The 18,115-nt window shown below is 37.0% G+C and overlaps 2 protein-coding genes across 9 annotated transcripts in view; one reads left to right on the forward strand and one right to left on the reverse strand.

Moving 5' to 3' along the window:
• LOC145962318 (uncharacterized) overlaps nt 1-10,161 on the reverse strand; it is a 38,070-nt gene extending 27,909 nt beyond the window's left edge. For all 3 annotated transcript variants that reach the window (XR_014435851.1, XR_014435850.1, XM_083083320.1), the window contains exon 1: nt 9,118-10,161. Coding sequence is in view for 1 of the 3 variants with exons in the window: in XM_083083320.1 (XP_082939446.1) it covers nt 9,118-9,182 (65 nt within the window). In the remaining 2 variants the exon portion in view is untranslated. The remainder of the gene's footprint in view (nt 1-9,117) is intronic.
• Mlt (tubulin folding cofactor E like protein mlt) lies at nt 394-18,057 on the forward strand. 6 transcript variants are annotated; one of them, XR_014435848.1, is made up of 8 exons: nt 394-661; nt 11,408-12,018; nt 12,207-12,609; nt 14,115-14,284; nt 14,486-14,594; nt 14,812-14,916; nt 14,972-15,119; nt 15,260-15,391. XR_014435848.1 is itself a non-coding variant. In XM_083083305.1 (8 exons), exons 1-7 carry the CDS (start codon nt 527-529, stop codon nt 15,410-15,412), a joined length of 1,686 nt encoding a protein of 561 aa, XP_082939431.1. In that variant the 5' UTR covers nt 394-526; the 3' UTR covers nt 15,413-15,434; nt 15,582-18,057. The 6 variants fall into 6 exon arrangements, 4 of the variants coding, with proteins under 4 accessions (XP_082939431.1, XP_082939430.1, XP_082939432.1 ...); XM_083083305.1 differs by lacking the exon at nt 14,972-15,119 and adding an exon at nt 15,582-18,057 and having other exon boundaries at nt 15,260-15,434; XM_083083306.1 differs by lacking the exon at nt 14,972-15,119 and adding an exon at nt 1,486-1,760 and having other exon boundaries at nt 572-661; nt 15,260-18,057.
• Nucleotides 18,058-18,115: the final 58 nt, after the last annotated feature.

Raw genomic sequence — 18,115 nt, forward strand, 5'->3', positions numbered from 1 at the left:
GTAACGCACTGTTAGAGAGTTGATGGTACCGATGATAAATCTATGTAAAAAAATTCGATGTCTCGACAGATATAATATAAGGCTGAAGGATGATAATTAACGACGTATAAAGTTGTATCTTCCCGGCAACAGTAATTTTACAATCGTGTTGCATCTCTGTTTACGTTCATGTCTATCAGTTTTCTTCGTATTTAGAAAATTGAAGCAAAGCATTTTGAAAGTGTTAATCGTCCTTAATTGTTAAACCGATATTTAATAACATGATTGATAAGTGTGTATGGTAGGGGATGAAAAGATATATAGCGTTACGAAAATTATAATAAAAATGTAATAAAGTATATAACGGGATAATTCTACACGCTGACGTCGTCACTGATACTCTATAATAAAAAAGTTAGGAATATAAAAAAATACACAGAATAATGCGATAAAAAGTCTCCATGCCAACGCTGATTTTCCGCTTTCCTCTCAATAGTAATTACATTCACATTGCTTCCGGGAAATGTCATACGTCTAAATTTTTTGTATGCAGTATAACTTTTTTTTTTATTCTCTCTCTCGACCTTCTTTTTCTACATTTATTATAAATTATATAATCCATTCAAGCATATGTGTTCAACTATGTAATCGTGCGAAACATTCTTCTAATCTTCATATTTCCGTAAGTACAAGATAAGACGATACAAGTACGTTAAATACATAGACATTTCCGACATAATTTTTTAAGTAATCTGTTCCTAGCGTAGCTCTGTCTTCTTCTAATTTAACATTTATATTTTTGCGCGACTTTGAATTTAACGATATATTTTTTACATTTCCAAAAATATGTAGATTACTATACATTATTATGTATATGCACCACTATCTTATACATTCAAGCTAATTCAAAGTAAAATACATATGCATTATATGCGCTTTACTTTAACAAAATTGAGATTTTATACGTAATTTTGAACGTGCCTATTTTTCCGCGCGCATCAACGAACGCAGGCAAATTAGTTGATTTATTTTCGACGCAAAACTAAGTTATTCAAGACTTTGATACCAAAAAAGTGGAAATGCAAATTTTCTAAAGATTGATGTCGGGGATCATGAAAAAATACAGCAAATATCGCTAAAGAAAATTATTCTCAGACCTCTTGCAATTCAGAATTTAAAACTGCAAAGCCTCTACATTTAATTCGCCGCGTAGCTGGAAGAACGTCCGATTGACGTTTCATGTATCTCCTGTTTCGAGCTACAACTCCAAATTCTCATTAGAAGCGCACGGAAGAGAAGCCAGACACCCTTCCGCGTTCGCGGTTTAAAGGCGACTGGCGAGTGCGCGTCGCGTCATCGGCTATTCTCCAGCTCCAGCGGCGGACCACGTGACCGCGAGCGCGGGCACCGCGCATGCGCGATGCGGTCGATATTATTGTACGGACGGCCGCCGCGCCGCCACCTCCACCGCTCGGCCGCTCAGCTGTTTCTGTTTACTAAACAAAGGAGCCAGTCCAACGCTGGATGGCGAACGGCGTGTTCGCGCGCGACGTCACTCGTCCTCCACTCGAGGAATCTACGACGCACGTTCGAGTCCGCGCGACGCCGTGAAGTTGTCGACGCGACGATCACGAAACCGAGCATCTCCCTCGTCGAATCGAATGCGTAGGAGATAACGCATCGCGCGTGTGTGTCTGCGCGCGAGCGCGCGGCGCGTGTGTCTGTGTACCTGTGTACCCGCGGATGTGACGTTCCAACCATCAAGGGCGACCTGCGAAGCAGTAAGTAGATGATAGAGGCGACGCGGGTCGCGTCCGGGTTCTGCCTGATCCTTGACCCGATTCGACTTCCTGACATTTTTGCGGACGGTATCTCTCGCGCGAAAAAAATACGGGAACTCGCGCGCCCTGCGCCAATCGCGGAAGTCGTGACGCGATCATCGCGCTCGTCATGCTCGTGTGACACGCACGCAACAATCGCACGATCGTTTTACTATACTATGCACTCCCGCATTTAGTTTAGATATCGGGGTCGTTTTGACGAAAGAGCGAGAGAGAGAGAGAGAGAGAGAAGCCTCGGCAAAAAGACTCCTGAATTCGAATATGGAGTTGATTGTCGATACCGCTCGATGGATAAGACTCGGAAGCTTGTTCCTCGCGCGTCACCTCGGATACCCGTACTTTCTTAGGAAGCTATCGGGTTTTGCTGATTGCACATCCGTCGAGCGGTATCAACAATTAGATCTAATTGTAAGATGCCGTCCGGAAGCGATGTGGAGTTCACCTTGCTCTACAGGGTGATTCAGTTAATGCTAGCAATTCTCATGTTTTTTTTTTTTCAGCGGAGTGGTAACAATGAAATGATGAGAGAGTTGTGCGAAATCTATCAGTTATATAATTATTGTCGCGTGTGTAGGAAAGGGATGTAAACATTTTAAAATGTCAAAATGAAATGTAGAAGCCTAGTCATTTCCTTTCCGCGCAAAATTTGTAGAAAGGACAATTATTTCTTCGTATATTTAAGAACACACGATCTGTCGAGTCACTTTTACGGAAAAATAAATAAATAAATAAATTTTTCATTTACTTTCGAATTTTAATTCGTAATAATATGAAACATGACAAAATGTTAACTTTCCAATACTTGTCATTTATATGATTTTTTTATTGTTATGTTTTATAGAATAATCATCCTGTTTTGCATAATGGGCTTGGCTACCGCCAGACAGCAGATCGATTGTGCTGTTTCCGGCGCAGGAACCAGCTTTATTTTTATTCATTAAATCAAGCATCATTTTGTTTACCAGAATTAGAGCTTTTTTGCGTCTTTTATTTAAGATTTCTCGGCCATCTTGCAAAATCAATTTATCATTTTTAAGAGTCATTTCATTATATCGGATTATTCGATATCGATATAAATCGCTCAATAACGCAGAAAAAACTTGGCGAAATATTGCGTGATGTTTAAATGAGATAGAAAGTAGACGCCTACGGTCTAGCTGAAAAATATTGCGACGTTTTAATAGTTCATAACTCCCGAGAAGCGTGTTCCATAGATAACTCGTAGCTTGTTGTCGGTCTTTATTCGCGCCATTGCACTTTAGCGCAACTTACGCAACTTTCAGCGAACGCGCCTACTGGCAAGAGCGCCTCCGAACGCCCGATCGTCGATTGCGCAATCGGATTCCAACGTGTCAGAGGTGCTCCCCGCGGCCGCGTTTTATTGTCTAGCGAATTTTACGATTGTGCACTTTCGCACAAAGAGCGTGTTCTGTCACCGCGCAATAACCTTGGTAAGATCGCAAGGTCGAGATGGGAAAGATTCATACGCAATTATTTCGGATTTCGCACAACTCGATTCTAATGCGATTCGGAGCAATACAGATTTTAATTGGGAGAAAAAAAACAAACGTTTGTTTTATTACAAAAGTGTATGATGTCATGTCGCGCGAAATGAATTGCGAAATGTACGAACGAGACGTAGGAAAGGGGAATTTATTCTCTTTTACGTTATTTAAGAACGATTATTTAAGACGCAGTTTGCTTATTATTTCTCCGATTAGATTTTATCTCTAAAAGAAACGAGGATAGTTGCCAAGCTCTTGCGATAAGTGCAAATTATTTTGACATTTCCAACGCAATCGATGGCGCATCGTTTCGAAACGCGCAGTCGACTTGAGACACGCTGGAGATTTAATCAGTTTCACGTCCCATTGATAGCAGTCCTTTCATTCCCGTTGATTTAACGCTTTTGTGCAACAAAGTCTATCCTCGCGGCACGATTAAACAACTTTTCGCACGTAATTTCAATCGATTTCAAGATACATTATGTAAACGAGAGGAGAGATTGTGCATGAGGGACACGTTTAGACGCCAGAGCCAAAGTTTACGAGGAGCCTCGGTGCATTCGATCGCTAAAAATACGTCGCAGTTGCATTACTATATCGCGTTATCGATCGTCAGGTAGAAATCAAGCAGGTACCTCGTAGATTTCTCGATGTGCGCTCATGTGAGTCTCTATAAATCCTTCTCTCATTCAGGATCTCTCTTTAAACATTCTGCCATCTTTTTCTCAACCTCGCATGCGTGTAAAATGAAAATATAAAGATTGCAAAATTTATCCTTTCCTCGATATCGCAAAGTTATAAGCGAAAACGACACTGCATCTATGACTATCATTTTATGAGATAAATTTTATAAAAATTTTATCAATAATACGATTGCTCGCAGAATGTTGAAAATCCTTGGTAAATAATGCCAAATAAAATGTGTGTATGTGTGTAACCGGGATGTATGATTGAATCCGTTTTATTATCGATAAACAAATCCGATCTGAACAAATTGCCAAGTTTAATTAAAGCAATAAATTTCATTAGCGGGCGCATTAAATAAATCTTACGCACTGATACAATTATTTTCCGTTTACGGTTGCGTGACTGCAAGATTTTCCACCGGATGAATATTTTCATGAAACTTCCCTTTGCTTTTCGCGATAAAGAAAGTGGATTGCAATTTCATTTTGTCTACTTGGGCACTCTACGGAAAGCGTTTGTTTATAATTGCAACATTGAGCGGATGTAGAGAAAAATCTGACGGATAATGAATGTAATACTTAGATGAAAATAAGTCGAATAATATATATAATAATAAGATAAATCGATAAGATAAATCGAAATAATAATAATAATAATAATAATAATAATAAGGTAAATGGAACACATTATCAGAGAATTGTTAGCAGAAATAATGCATTGTTAAATATTTTTTATACCCACGAGATATGTGCAACTATCTGTATTTTTATTCTTATTTTCCTTTGTTTTTCTTATATATATATATTTCATGTTATATTGCACGAGAACGTTTCGACATCTTGATAAAGACAAATCTATAATGTATATAATGTATGATAGAGAATTCACAAAGACAATATTTGATCTTAAAATTATCGAAATTTCAATCATTCAGAAATTATCAAAAATTATCTGATTTTATAAACTTTAGAGTTTAATCAGAGCTCTCAAAGATTTGGATGGTTCCTAATTTATTTTTTAATGTTTAGTAACTTTTGCAACGTAGGAATAAACCGCTGTTAAAATTCGCAGCTAGAAGTGCTGTTTTGTGAAAGGGTGAGTTCCCTGCAATATATATAGTATTCTAATGCACACCAAGTGTTTCGAAATACAGCGTAGTATTTCAACTGCAAATAAATATTTTATATTAAATTTGCAAAGACGGACGGAAAGAAACTTCATTTTTCAATTAGCGTCGATTCCGTATTTTAACTTTAACTCGTGTCAGTTTTAATTTAAGCGAAAGTATATAATGTTAAAAATTTTAAAATCATTCTCTCTCCCTCTCTCTAATTACATCGAGTCACGATCATCAAATCTTCCCTGAAAAGAAACGGAATTTTAAATTTATCGAGAGATCTGACTATGAAAAATTGCGCAGTAGTTCTATGACACATCTGTATATTTCCTCTCTCGTCGGTATCGCTTTCTCACACACATCAATTTAATTGCCATGCGCCGATGCGAGACGCGTTTTTTTTAGGAATGAAACGGCGGGCAAAGAGGAAAAGAGAAGGAGAGATTATTATCTGATTATATATACATACATATAGCGAATATTTCCAGTAGTGCATCTGTGAGATAAGCGGAATTACTTATCGCTTCGCTTGATTGTCGTATCATTAATAATCGCATCCATTGTGCTTGTAAAACTTTTCAAAAAAACCAGTATTTTAATTCGCTTTTATAAAAAGCTATCGATTTTTTATACATATATGTAAATCTCCTTTATAAATATATTTTTTGCTTACGATGATTGATTATCCCAATATGTTTCCGAAACTTGCATTATTATTTATCCGAGAAATTTATTTTATATTCAAAAATTAATTTTCACCTTTGATCGTTCCGCTATCTTTATATATGTCGTCTGCGTCATTTATAGTTCCAATCAAAGTTCCATAAAATGTTTCGCCGTCAATTTTAATTCGCTCCTGAATTAGGCGCGCATTTAATATAGTTTTACGCAAATTAAAGGCAACGGAAATACATACAATATATATTTATTTATATTTGTATTTATATTTATAGTTATATTTATATTTATATATTATTTATATATTATTAAAAATATATATATGTGTCGTCGCACACAATGCTAATGTCTATATACATATACATCGTCACACACAATGCTATCGGGTAACCTTGAGCAAAGTGAGTAATATTCCGTCGACACGGCACGAGACATTGCATTTGCGCTGCATTTGCGCAGCGAAAAGCAAACTTTCGTCAACGTTACTTCATCGGGTTTTACACGTGAAACGGAAAAGCGAAGCCTCCGTCGTCTCGCTCCGATGCACGTTCGGCGCTTTTGATTTCTCCGTCGCTTTTTCGCGACCGGTGAAAGGCATTGTGCGCCACGTAAGGAAAGCTCCAATCTTGCCTAATCCGTCCATTTCCTACTTCATTTCCGCGACGCTGGAAGACAAAAGAAGAGGAGAGAGAAGGCGACACGCAATGTTTGGCACGCTCCGAAGCTCTGAGAGTGATAAATATCGTCGTCTTTCTCTCTCGTTCTTCAAGATTCCTTTTTGCGAACGTCTTATAGATTACCGGTTTATTTTACTCTGACATTTGCAGTTTTGCACACAATGACGCTTTGTCTATTATATAGGAAATAATTTGAATAAAACCGCGAGGTAGGGTTTGCTCAGCAGTTGATCAAAGTATAAAATTTAAACGCGAAAAATAAACATTCACCGAAGCCCTCTGTTGCGACTCAACCTCGATTCCATTTTTAAATTTCGAAGACTTATCGCCGGGACTCATCGTTAAATGCGCACTTGAATTTATCGTACCTTGTTGGCGCTTGTATTGAGACCTTGAGGTTTCTGGTCTGTGGAAGCATGAAAGTGATTGAAGGATAAATCAGCTTGAAAATCCTACATCAAACAGTTTTGCAATTAATTACGGAAATATATGAAATTAAAATACCTCCGTAAAATGTATAAATTAAAAATGTTGCAATAATAAAATAATAAACTATAAAAGAATAGCAAATGATAAAAGTCGAAATTCATGTACGTTAAAAATAAAAACAGCCCTTATTCATTTTCTTACAATTTGGGAAACGATTCATACGGCAATTGTCAAGTTTCTTGTCAAAATGGATTTTGTTCGAATTGTCATATTCCTTTTAAAAAAAAATAAAACCTTGGAGAACTATAAGGGCGGATTTTTTTAAAAGAAGGAAGGTCGGCCGTCTTTTTTGACGCTCGAGCGTATAAACAGCATCATGATTGACCCACTGCGCCACCAATTCTATTTGACATTTCGTAATCGTCATCACTGTCGTATATTTAGCGTTACGTTACGCGTAGCTGGCTACGCAAGAGAACGGGACGCACGGCTCACTTTAATGCTTTCAAGCCTCGCGGCTCAGCTGATTGCCAGCTGCAACCCGTGTCTATCCGTGCTATATGCCTGTCGATGTTTCCTCGTCATGTTTTTTCCTTTTGCGTGAACAACAACACGATAAATCGCTAACTCTGTTGGAAGGCTGATAGATTAGCTTGGAGTTATTTGTTTTCACATCGCGTAATATAAAATAAATAATTTTTATTATGTACAAAATATACTTATATTCTGTTGCCATTCATGATGCCATGATGATATTTGTTTATTTAATTAATATTTTAACGTATATTTTCGTTTCTCTCGAAGCAACAAATTTCGCCTCGAATCTCGATGCTCGGGCTTCGCTTTCAGATGTCGTAGTATGAAATATAAATATTCTCTTATCGTATAAATCGAAACACATCGGCAACCAGCGTGAAATTACGTAGAGAGTGAATCTTGGTTCTTTACAATTGTATTCGGTTTCCGTAATTTGTACAAAAGCTATTTGTCTAAATCCATGGCATCCACACTCTTACTTTTCTCTACTTTATCGCCAGTCGCGGACGTATTGTATGTCTAATTTGTAAATGATGTGATTCCGCAAGCGAGTTTGAAATCGAAATTGCGCGTTCCGCTTAAGAAATTCGTAATTATCATCATTTATAAATTCGTACGTAAAAATAATAATATATGCGCTTCTCCGCAAAAACCCTTTCGTTTAACTAAGGTGCTCGTAAAATTCATTCATAAAAAAGAAAGATGTTACACCTTGCATTTTTCGCGGAGTAATTGTGTCTACTGCTGCTTATTTTCACCAGGTGAAAAATTCATCCATCGCATGCTTATTATAAAATGATACACAGTAAAAAATTGTGTGCATATGTTAAAATTTTCTTGTGTTACACGTTTTGATTAGTACTTTAATGTAAAACATACAATTCATATGTTCTTAGAAATGGAATATTATTTTGAGTATTTTTAACATAATCATTTTAAACAATCAACATGTCTCAAAGTCAGTTTAACATTCCAAGAAAAGTTGAAGTGAATCTTTAAATAATCTTGAACTTTGACATACAAAATAATCAAATTTACTAAAATCAAATGTTTCTATTACGAATAATTTAAGTTAAAATAATTACAATTATATGTTCTACAACAATTCTTACGAGTTATTGTAACAATTTTTTCATGTAACTTTTAATTAATTTGTATGTTATTTTTACATTACACTTAAAGTCACGATAACAAAAATAAATACAAAGTATTGTGTCAATTATTTAACATTTTTAGTTTGTCAATAATTATCATACGACGAGTGAGTTATTTTAACTTAAAATTGAGAGTGGACTTTCTGGGACATGTGAAAAATGTTAAAGTTAACATTTTATTTTTTTACTGTGTATCTGCGCGCATCGACGTCGTTGACGTAGCTCGCAGAAATTCGTCTCGCGAAAGAAGACGAAAATCTAGAGCACAATTCCCAGATGCAGAAACGTGCCCACTGACCGTGCCCGGACTTTCCCGGACTATCGCGTCAAGATGGAGCAACACGCTCCTCCGACTTTAACGTGACGCGCAATGCGGTGCACGGTTTTGTGCTTCTAGGCCTCTCTCTCGTTCGTAGAGCGGAGAAAGTTAATTTCGCATGGCCGTTGAACCGATATCGCCGCTATTACGTAGGAGAGCCGACGCTTTTAGAGACCGCGATTTATAACACTTACTTGTAGGTGGGTCCTGCTCGTCGATCGACGACGCCGCTGGAGTCGGCTGATCGAAACCAGAGCATCCCGAATTAACTCTGCGCGATCCGATACACGATGTGGGCCTCGCACATTTCGCTCGTTTCCTCCGGTTAGGCTGAGCGCAAACAAGCGTGTCCGAATTTCCGCTGCACGAGTCGCTCAAGTTTTTCCTATAATTTCCATTTCGTTTCTAATAACGCGTAAAACGATGCGATTATTTTCTCCGGGGACTACGTCCTTGTTCTTGTTTCGGATTTTCTTCTCGTTAAACTTGTGCGGTTTTGTACTTTCTTTTTCTGAAATAATAAAATTTAATTGAGCGCGAATAAAATCTTTTAGAAAAATTGCGAGAGCTGAAGGAAAGGCTGAGGAAAAAAGTAATTTGTCCGCCTCATCCGCCTGTCGCGAATGAATATTTATAGAGCGCGAAATTTGCATCGCGATTATGCGGGAATTGTTCTCCACTGTATTTTTCATAATGTACAGGCGTACAACAACTGTAAATTAATGGAATACTCTGAAATGTGCGACGCGTTGTGATCGTAATGGCCTTCTTACGTAAACGCTAGTGCAATTTGACGTGCGCCCAACAAAAGTGAATGGTCTTTTACATGTTACATGTCGTCCGATCGACGTAACACAGTCTTCCGTCTTTTGCCAGCGAATTCGGAGAATCTCCAAAGTTTCTCGTGTAAATGCAAACTCTGCATCTATATCAAGTTTATCGATCTCACAATTTCACAGGATATGTAAGATACTAGATATCACGCGACGAGAAGTGCCTCTTTGCTCCTGTCAAGATCAGGGCAAGTCGAAATGTCACGATATGCCGAAACTGTGCCGGACGCTACACTTTCGCGAATACAAATGCAACAGTCACTCTCTTCGGTCTAATAAATAATACAATTGTGGATATTAAAGTCAGGTACGTATATCGTGTTGCGCGACACGTGGAAGGTGGTTGAATCGCGGTCGTCATGCATAGTGAAGACGCGTCGACCGAATGGGCACGTATATAGCACGCATGTAGAAAGACATTTATCGCTGATTGCAGATGTGGTAATCGGGCTACGTATTAATAATCGTGCCGTATAATAGATTTAAAAGTTCGCCCAACAATTACTGTTGCATAGCGAATCGCCGCTGCGCTCGAGAAATCGCGATACGATGAAAAGTCCTTGACAACTTTTCCTATACCATGATATTAATCGAATTAATGACTCCGAAAATTAAGCTTGAGTTCAAGAACAAAGGCAATATTCAATATCAATATTGAATATTTAATAGTTTATCAATAATTAATTTAAAATAGAATTAATTTTTAAATTAAATTTATAAGCTGTTATATTACATATTGTTACAATTTTAAATTTCATATATATAATAACGAAAGTTTAATTAATTTTTATTTCTCTTGATATACGATTAATATCTGAGATAATATTGTGAATAGAAACTGCGGTATGTCTATGTTGACTTGGTGCATTTTTTCTAATATAATAATTTCTAAAATATATTTCTTTCACAAATCCTGTGTATACTAGAATTTCAAAAACAATTAAAAGTGTCTATGTCTTTATCAGAGTCCGATCCGTCTCAATCTTTAGGGATCACAAATGGACATGATTTTTCAGTCCCCTCCTCTTTTATAGTTTTTATCTTCAAAATATTAAAATATTATTTTCCTTTTTTTATATTTGTGCAACGATAGTTAATTATTCCTCTTTTATCGGGAATGATCTCTCTCAGGGTCTTTTCGCTCCGATAGACAAAACAGATTCAGATTCGTTCCGAGTTCTCTCATCGCGTGCGACGCGTGGGCGAGCCGCGTGCAATCACGAGGAATCGTTTTGTGTCGACTACCCGGAGAACCGGTACCGGTTCTCAGCCGCTGCGCAAAAAGACAATGGCGTGACCTTAGCGGATATGGTGAGACCAGATTCTAACGTGTCTCGAGGATGACCGGCTCGAAGGCTTTTTCCTTCTCCCTTTTTTTCCCCTTTCTGCGGTGTCGCTTTGTTTTATTCAGCCAATAGTGTGCGTACTCACTTGTATTTCAATTCTCATTCAGAGGAAAAAATTTATTTTCAAACAACTCAAGTCTCTCCTATTCTTCTTCAATTTTTTTCAATTTCATTTCTTCTTTAAATAGCCACAATTAATATAATTGAAAGCTCTATTCTCTCTCTCTCTCTCTCTAACAAAAGCCTCAAGTATTTTTATATCAATATATTGCAAGTATCAAAAATAAACTTGTAAATTTTCTCAGAATGCTGTAAAAATGCCGTCGTTGCTGGAAGCGCTGGAGCTAAAGTACGGCAGCTCGACGACGGACTGCTCGTTGACGGATGACGAAGCGGAGTCGGGCTCGCCCAAGGCCGCTCTATCAGTGAGCATCTTCATCCCCAAAAAATCGCCTCGACACACGGTGCCGGCGCTGCTGGTGCTCCAGGACTGCGATATCGAATCGGCGGGCAACGATGCCGAAAAGCTACGTAGCAAGTGCAAGAACGTCGAGGAGCTTGATCTGGCGCAGAACAAGCTGTCGCAGTGGACGGAGGTGTTCGGCATCCTGCAACACATGCCCAAGATCAAGTTTGTCAATCTCAGTTTCAACTGTCTCGCGGAGGTGCTGGACGTCAAGCACGGTAACTACGATCTTCTGAGGAATCTCGTGCTGAACGGCACTAGGGTGTCCTGGTCGACGGTGCAGGGACTGGTGCGGCTTCTACGGAACCTGGAGGAGCTCCATTTATCGTTGAACGAATACAAAACGGTGGATCTCGATCACCAGAAGCCGGAGAATGTAAACCCGGCGCTGAAGAAGTTGCACTTCACCGGCAATCCGGTGGAAATTTGGAACGAAATTTCCAAGTTGGGGTAAGTTTTCTTTACAATGAAGAGAAAATTATTTATGATATACGAAATAAAATTATACTGTAAAAATTCCTTTTATCCACATACAAAGTACGCGCAATTAATATATTAATTATTATTGCTTCAAGATCTTTTAATATTCAAATATAATACAATTGCTTGGTTCGATCTCTTATTGTATATTTTTTTAGATATGTATTTCCAAATCTGAAGAGTCTTGTCCTCGCCGAGTGCCCAATCAGATCGCTCGCTCTGGAGGAAAATCGGAATTTACCGTCCGAGAACGACCGACGAGCGAAGGAAGAGGACCATGGGCAGGATAATGAGAACATGAATCATTTAGATGCAGATGAGCACACGTCGTCGACGGAGGAAAAGGGAAATAGGATATTCGAGAGCAAGGTCAGCTATGATAGATCCGAGTCGGAGTCAGAGTCCAACGGAACGACCGTCAGGTCGCCCCACGATCCCTTCAGGATGCTGAGGTTCTTGAACGTAAATGGTACCCTGTTATCGACCTGGGACGAGGTCGAGAGGCTTGCCAGATTCCCCGCGCTCAAATCACTTAGGATTCAAGGATGTCCGCTTTTCGAGGTAAGTGACTCTTTCTCTTCCGACGATCAAAGATTGGCAAGTCTTAAATCACGCTCGCCGTTTGGGAAACGTTTCGATTGATGCATTTCGATGCCACGTTTCACTCGTCCATTAAAGACCGGATGCGATTTCACCTCTGAAATGCACAATTCACTTCTTCTAGCTTTTCTAAATGAATATTATATACATAATATAATTAAAAATGAAATATCTTCATATTGTGTCTATAAAAAATAAAATTAATTTTTCGAACAGATAAAAATTAATTCTAACAAAAGATAATTATAATACACGGGATAATTTTAGTTTTCAACCGTGTGTGTCGTACGTGTGTTAGAACAAAAGGCAAAGTTATGTTCTTTGAAGTAACGCAAAGCAAATTTATTCCATGAACCATTAGAGCAAATATACGAAATATGATATGGTACAGAAATTATTTGAAGCGTAGGGTTATTTTCACCCTCTCAAAGTGCGTCTCTCAACATGTTTAATCTAAGCTCGACGATAGACAGATTAGAGACACATGTCTAATTTCTGACATCAACAAATGCAACAGTTGTTTGTGACTATGTGAAATATGCATGTTCTAGTAAGCTCGAAGAGATCTTTCCGCGTGGATGTAGAGCAATTGAATCTTGGCACCTGCTCAAATAGGCTTATAGATTTAATTTAACGCATGAGTTTCAAAAACAAGTTTTTTGAAATAAACTCTACAAACGCATCTTGTGCTTTCTATATAAATTAAGAGATTATGCGAAAGATATTCGCTCTTTTGTATTTTGTACAACGAAAGAGCCTGGTTGTTTTACATGTCGGAATTAGAATAAAATAGTTTAACACATGACGGTGCCAATTAAAACGACACGTAACATGGTAACCTTCAATTCAATGAACAACCAGTTTTATTGCGCAATGTGGTTTCTATTCTTAAGTTATCGACGTCTATAATTACGATCGCAATATATTATGAAGGTATAACTCTTTGAAATTATTTATAATTGATCTAAAATTCATATTGTTGATAATGTTATCCAAATTTGAATCATTATTTTAAACATATGTATCTTTTTCATTATTCACTATTTTTTAATTTCTGAATTACTTTTATACTATCATTTTCCTTTCATTAATTTATTATTTTATACTATAAATTCGTCCGTTCTCAAAACACAAATAACGGCAGAAAATTTAAGATATTTATATAATATTTATATATTATTTATATAATATTTATATATTATTTATATAAATATTTATATTTATATTTATATAATATTTATATAATATTATTTATATATAATTTTTCAAAATGCAAATATATATACATCTGGAATTTTTATATTATATTCATTTTCCTTTTTTTTTCTAATTAATATGTATAGTGTGTTATATAGCTATATATATGTAAAGCAAATTTTTTACAATTAGGTGTATGTATTTATATAGCAATCGAGAGATCTGTACGAATTTTTATTCATCGCTTTATATCTCTTTTTTAATATCAGAGCCCTCGAGAATACACAGAACACGAGAGACGGCAGCTACTAATAGCTCGATTGCCAAACGTCGAGACTTTGAACGGCGGCGGCGTGATATCGTCCCAGGAACGCGAGGATGCCGAGAGGGCCTTTATACGTTATTACATGGATAAACCGGAAGCTGATCGACCTGAAAGGTGAGTCTCGAAATGGTTGCTTTTCCCTCGATAAGCAAGGCGATCGCTCCGAATGAAACTCTTGTACGCATTATAATTCTGGTTTTCCCGCGAGTCGTTGCGATTCTAATTTCGCTCGAGCCTATTAGAGTATTCTCGTTTCACGGCCGCCGCTCTTTCCGCCAGAGACGCCCCAACTTGACCCCCTTCTTCAATTTTCAGATATTCCGAGCTCGTGGCTATTCACGGAAAGTTGGACCCCTTGGTGAACGTGGATCTGACACCGGAGAAAAGGGTCAAGGTCACGTTCACTTACGGAGATCTTGTCGAGGTATTTAATTTCGTGTCAAATTTCGTCACACTTTACATAAACGTGTCGTATTAAAAAGCAAAACTTGCAACTTGGAAATTAAATTAATCTTTTTCATCTAGGAATTGTTCTTAATACAATTAAGTGCGAAGATTGTGTAAATTTTTATTCGCGATACGCATAAAAAATATTCTGCATCAGACACTATACTTCAGTTACACACGATTTATTCCTTCAGGTACGATCGGTGGATGTATATAGAACAGTTTTCGAATTAAAAACCAAATTGGAAAGTATGGTGAAAATTCCTGCCAACAGAATGAGACTCTTTTACGTTGACCAGGTGAGCCATTTCGTCCTAAGATACTAATTAAACGATTTTAATATTATTTTCGCAGAACATTTGGTTCCTTGACCGTTCCTTTGAGAAACCCGAAGTCGCGATATAAATCGCATTGTCCCTTCATTTGATTCTTTTATCCTGGAATCATCGCTTAAAATTTGTAATTTCCTGTGAAAAATATTTTCCGAAATATTAGTAATAAGGTATGGAAATTTTTCAGCGTACCCTATGTAAAATTTTACCAATTATTAAAAACAACATGTTTATCTTATCACTTACGATAAGATCGCGAATAGATAATTATATTACATAGCAATCTCGAAAAATGTGCTCGACATTTTAGGTAATGAAGGCGCAATACGGGCCGGAAGAAATGCTGTATCCGAATAAGCAGCTCTATCGATACAACATTAGAAATGACGACGAGATCATCATCGACAGCAAACTGAATCGATTCGCGTCAACGTCTTCGACTACATCTTCCATTCGTTCCTGAAGATCAACACGCGAATCAAGCGGTATTAAAGAAATCTAATAGCTCTTCGAGTTTTTTGATCTCTTACTTATTGCTTCGCGATGCGTTTATTACTAAATTGTAATCATCCTATCGATACAGATCGATAGAGAAATACCGGTTTTCATGATCGCATTTATTAACGTTGCAGATCTGATAACCGAAAACTGTTATAATCGGTGAAAGACGATTCAGAAACACTTGTTTGCATGGAGGTATATATAAACTAACAATTTAGAAGAATTGCAAATATTCGATGTTGTATTATATTGCAAATATTTCAGAAATAATAACTGATGCAATCATGAATTGGCGAATTGATATCGAGTGAAATTTTTAAGATACAAAGTATCTCTTTAAAAACGATACATTTTCCGAAAATCACTATGAATTATCGCGGTCAATGCATTTTGATCGCAGCAAAGTCTTCTGACGCTGTTATAGATAATTATTTATCTGTATAAGAAACTCATTCATCGTCTCGATGTATGAACTTAACCGCTACTAACGAGTCTGGCACATATAGAGAATAATTGTTTCCAGTGTATACATGTACACTTAGATAAAGTAGATGGTCGTCGATTTGTAAGTTTTCTTTTAATGTAGAATATAATTCTCGTCTGTTGTAGGCGACAAAATGTAATGGGGAAGGATTGTACATAGTCAATATTTCAATTTCCAGCCAAATTCGATGTAGCTACAATACGCGAGCTTCAAGGGAGCTTACCTTCTTATTTATCGTTGTTCGATTTAGGGGATGATAGGGATTCGCGCGTATAGGGAAAATATAATTCACATGGATTATGTGACGTGTTCACATAAATCTTAAGATAATGCCAACACGACTGTGACGAGGCGCGTTGCTATTGACGAAGAAAATGAAATATTTTTGTAAGTCAAAGTCACACACAGTGTTTAGCTTTAAAGAAGTATTCGTTCATAACGAACGCGTTTTTTGCTCTTTGTCAAACACCGGGCAATGATAAAAGTGTTTAAACAGTACTCGCAGCTGCCGTTTCCGTCGCGCACGCATTTTAAACACGAAGAATGCGTGCAAATCTTTTATGAAGGTCACTTGCGCGTAGATATAAACATGCAAGGGGAATCTCGTGCTTAAGAGTAGTAGAATGTATCGCTGGTTCGCAAGTGTCATCCATTTATATTATCATCTTGAGTTTTGAATGATCTCTGTACTTTCTCTCAAGATGATACATTTATATAAAAACTTTTTGTTTAGCTTTACGCAAATTTAAAAGCACAAACGTCATCAGGTTTCCTCATCCAGTTTAAATGATTTAGAATTAGAATATTGCAGCATATTGAATTCGATACAACGTGAAGATGAAATCACGCAAAATTTACATAAAGTTAAAACTGCGTTTTCGCTATTGATAATCTATTCGTGGTATGTACTTAAGTACAGATTAAATACCTTGGAACAATGTATTTTTTTTTAATTCCAAGATGTTGAATTATAATGCAACATGAGATAATGATTGTACATTATTGCTTCGTCAAGGAGTGAACGAACGGAGATCATGTATAATACATGTATAATACTGACAACTATGATAAAATCGCAAAATGAATTTCCACTGATTTTATAAATGAAAATTGTATATAATTTTATTCGAATAATTAGAATTCTCGTCATTATCTCGATTTTCAAAAGTATATTTTTTTCTCTGGAACGCTATAAATATAACTCGTTGCATTTATCTTATCTCGATTTAGGGCACAAGCGAGCTTGCGAAAAGAGAATTATTAGAACGTTGCGTTGCTTTGTTCTTTGAATTCGCCAGCACCGCGTGAAAATATTCAGCTACAAGCGTTAGAGAAAGAAAGTGAACAGTGTATCGAGTTTCGGTCTTCTTCACTCATAAGCAACGAAGCTTGAAGAGCCACTTATGCCTGCCTTTACGCGTACTAGTGTAACTCTGATACTTCTAACACTGCCCTGTGAATATTATGAAGTATAATTCGGGACGTGTGGCAAGGCTTTGTACATAAAGAGAAACCCTAATCGAATTCTCTTGCAGCGATACAATGCTAATAAAAAAAATCGCACAATTTATAATAATAATAATCTTTGATCAACGATTAAAGAAATATTCGTATAAAGCAAGTTTTACACATATTGTATTATTATATAGATTTGATACTCTTCTAGTTTAGCAATTATCAAGAAATGAAAAATATTTCGGTGTTCGGTAACAAGAAGAAATGTGTATAAACAAAAGTGATTTTGTTCGCGATCAAGAATTCATTAATAATAAACGCGATCGTGAATTTCTTAAGAAATCTTGCTACTCGAGAAATTCGACTAGACGTTTCTCGGAGATGGAAAGAGGGCCGCGAGCCAGGAAGACGTTAATTGTCGGATTCCAATGCCATTCGCATCTTGCCTTCGCGATACAATTGACATGAATCGTTTTCGCTAACAAGACCCGGCAAAGAGCGAAAATCAATCGAAGGAAGAACAAAGGGACTAGTAATGGAATCCCATGCTGCATGTGTCTAGTCTCGAAAAAAGGAACTCTGCACTATTCTCATTTTATATAATACGATCCTTTTTTTGTGCTGGCGCAAATGTACGTACTAACGAAATAAATCATTTGTATGATAAATCATTCTTTAGTGATTTTTTCCTCACCTTTTTCTCGATGAATCTAATTAAATGATCAA

The sequence above is a fragment of the Camponotus vicinus genome, unplaced genomic scaffold (genome assembly GCF_025532165.1).
Source record: "Camponotus vicinus isolate PSW18456_S1 unplaced genomic scaffold, iyCamVici1.0 SCAF_11, whole genome shotgun sequence".
In the NCBI taxonomy this organism is placed as follows: Eukaryota; Metazoa; Arthropoda; class Insecta; order Hymenoptera; family Formicidae; genus Camponotus; species Camponotus vicinus.

Excerpts from the sequence above, each read along its gene's own strand:
- Mlt (XM_083083304.1), top strand. The coding sequence starts at position 527 with ATGCAGTATAACTTTTTTTTTTATTCTCTCTCTCGACCTTCTTTTTCT. Across the intron at positions 12,610-14,114 it reads AAGGATGTCCGCTTTTCGAG|AGCCCTCGAGAATACACAGA; the intron begins GTAAGTGACTCT and ends TTTTAATATCAG. Across the intron at positions 14,917-15,259 it reads GACTCTTTTACGTTGACCAG|GTAATGAAGGCGCAATACGG; the intron begins GTGAGCCATTTC and ends TCGACATTTTAG.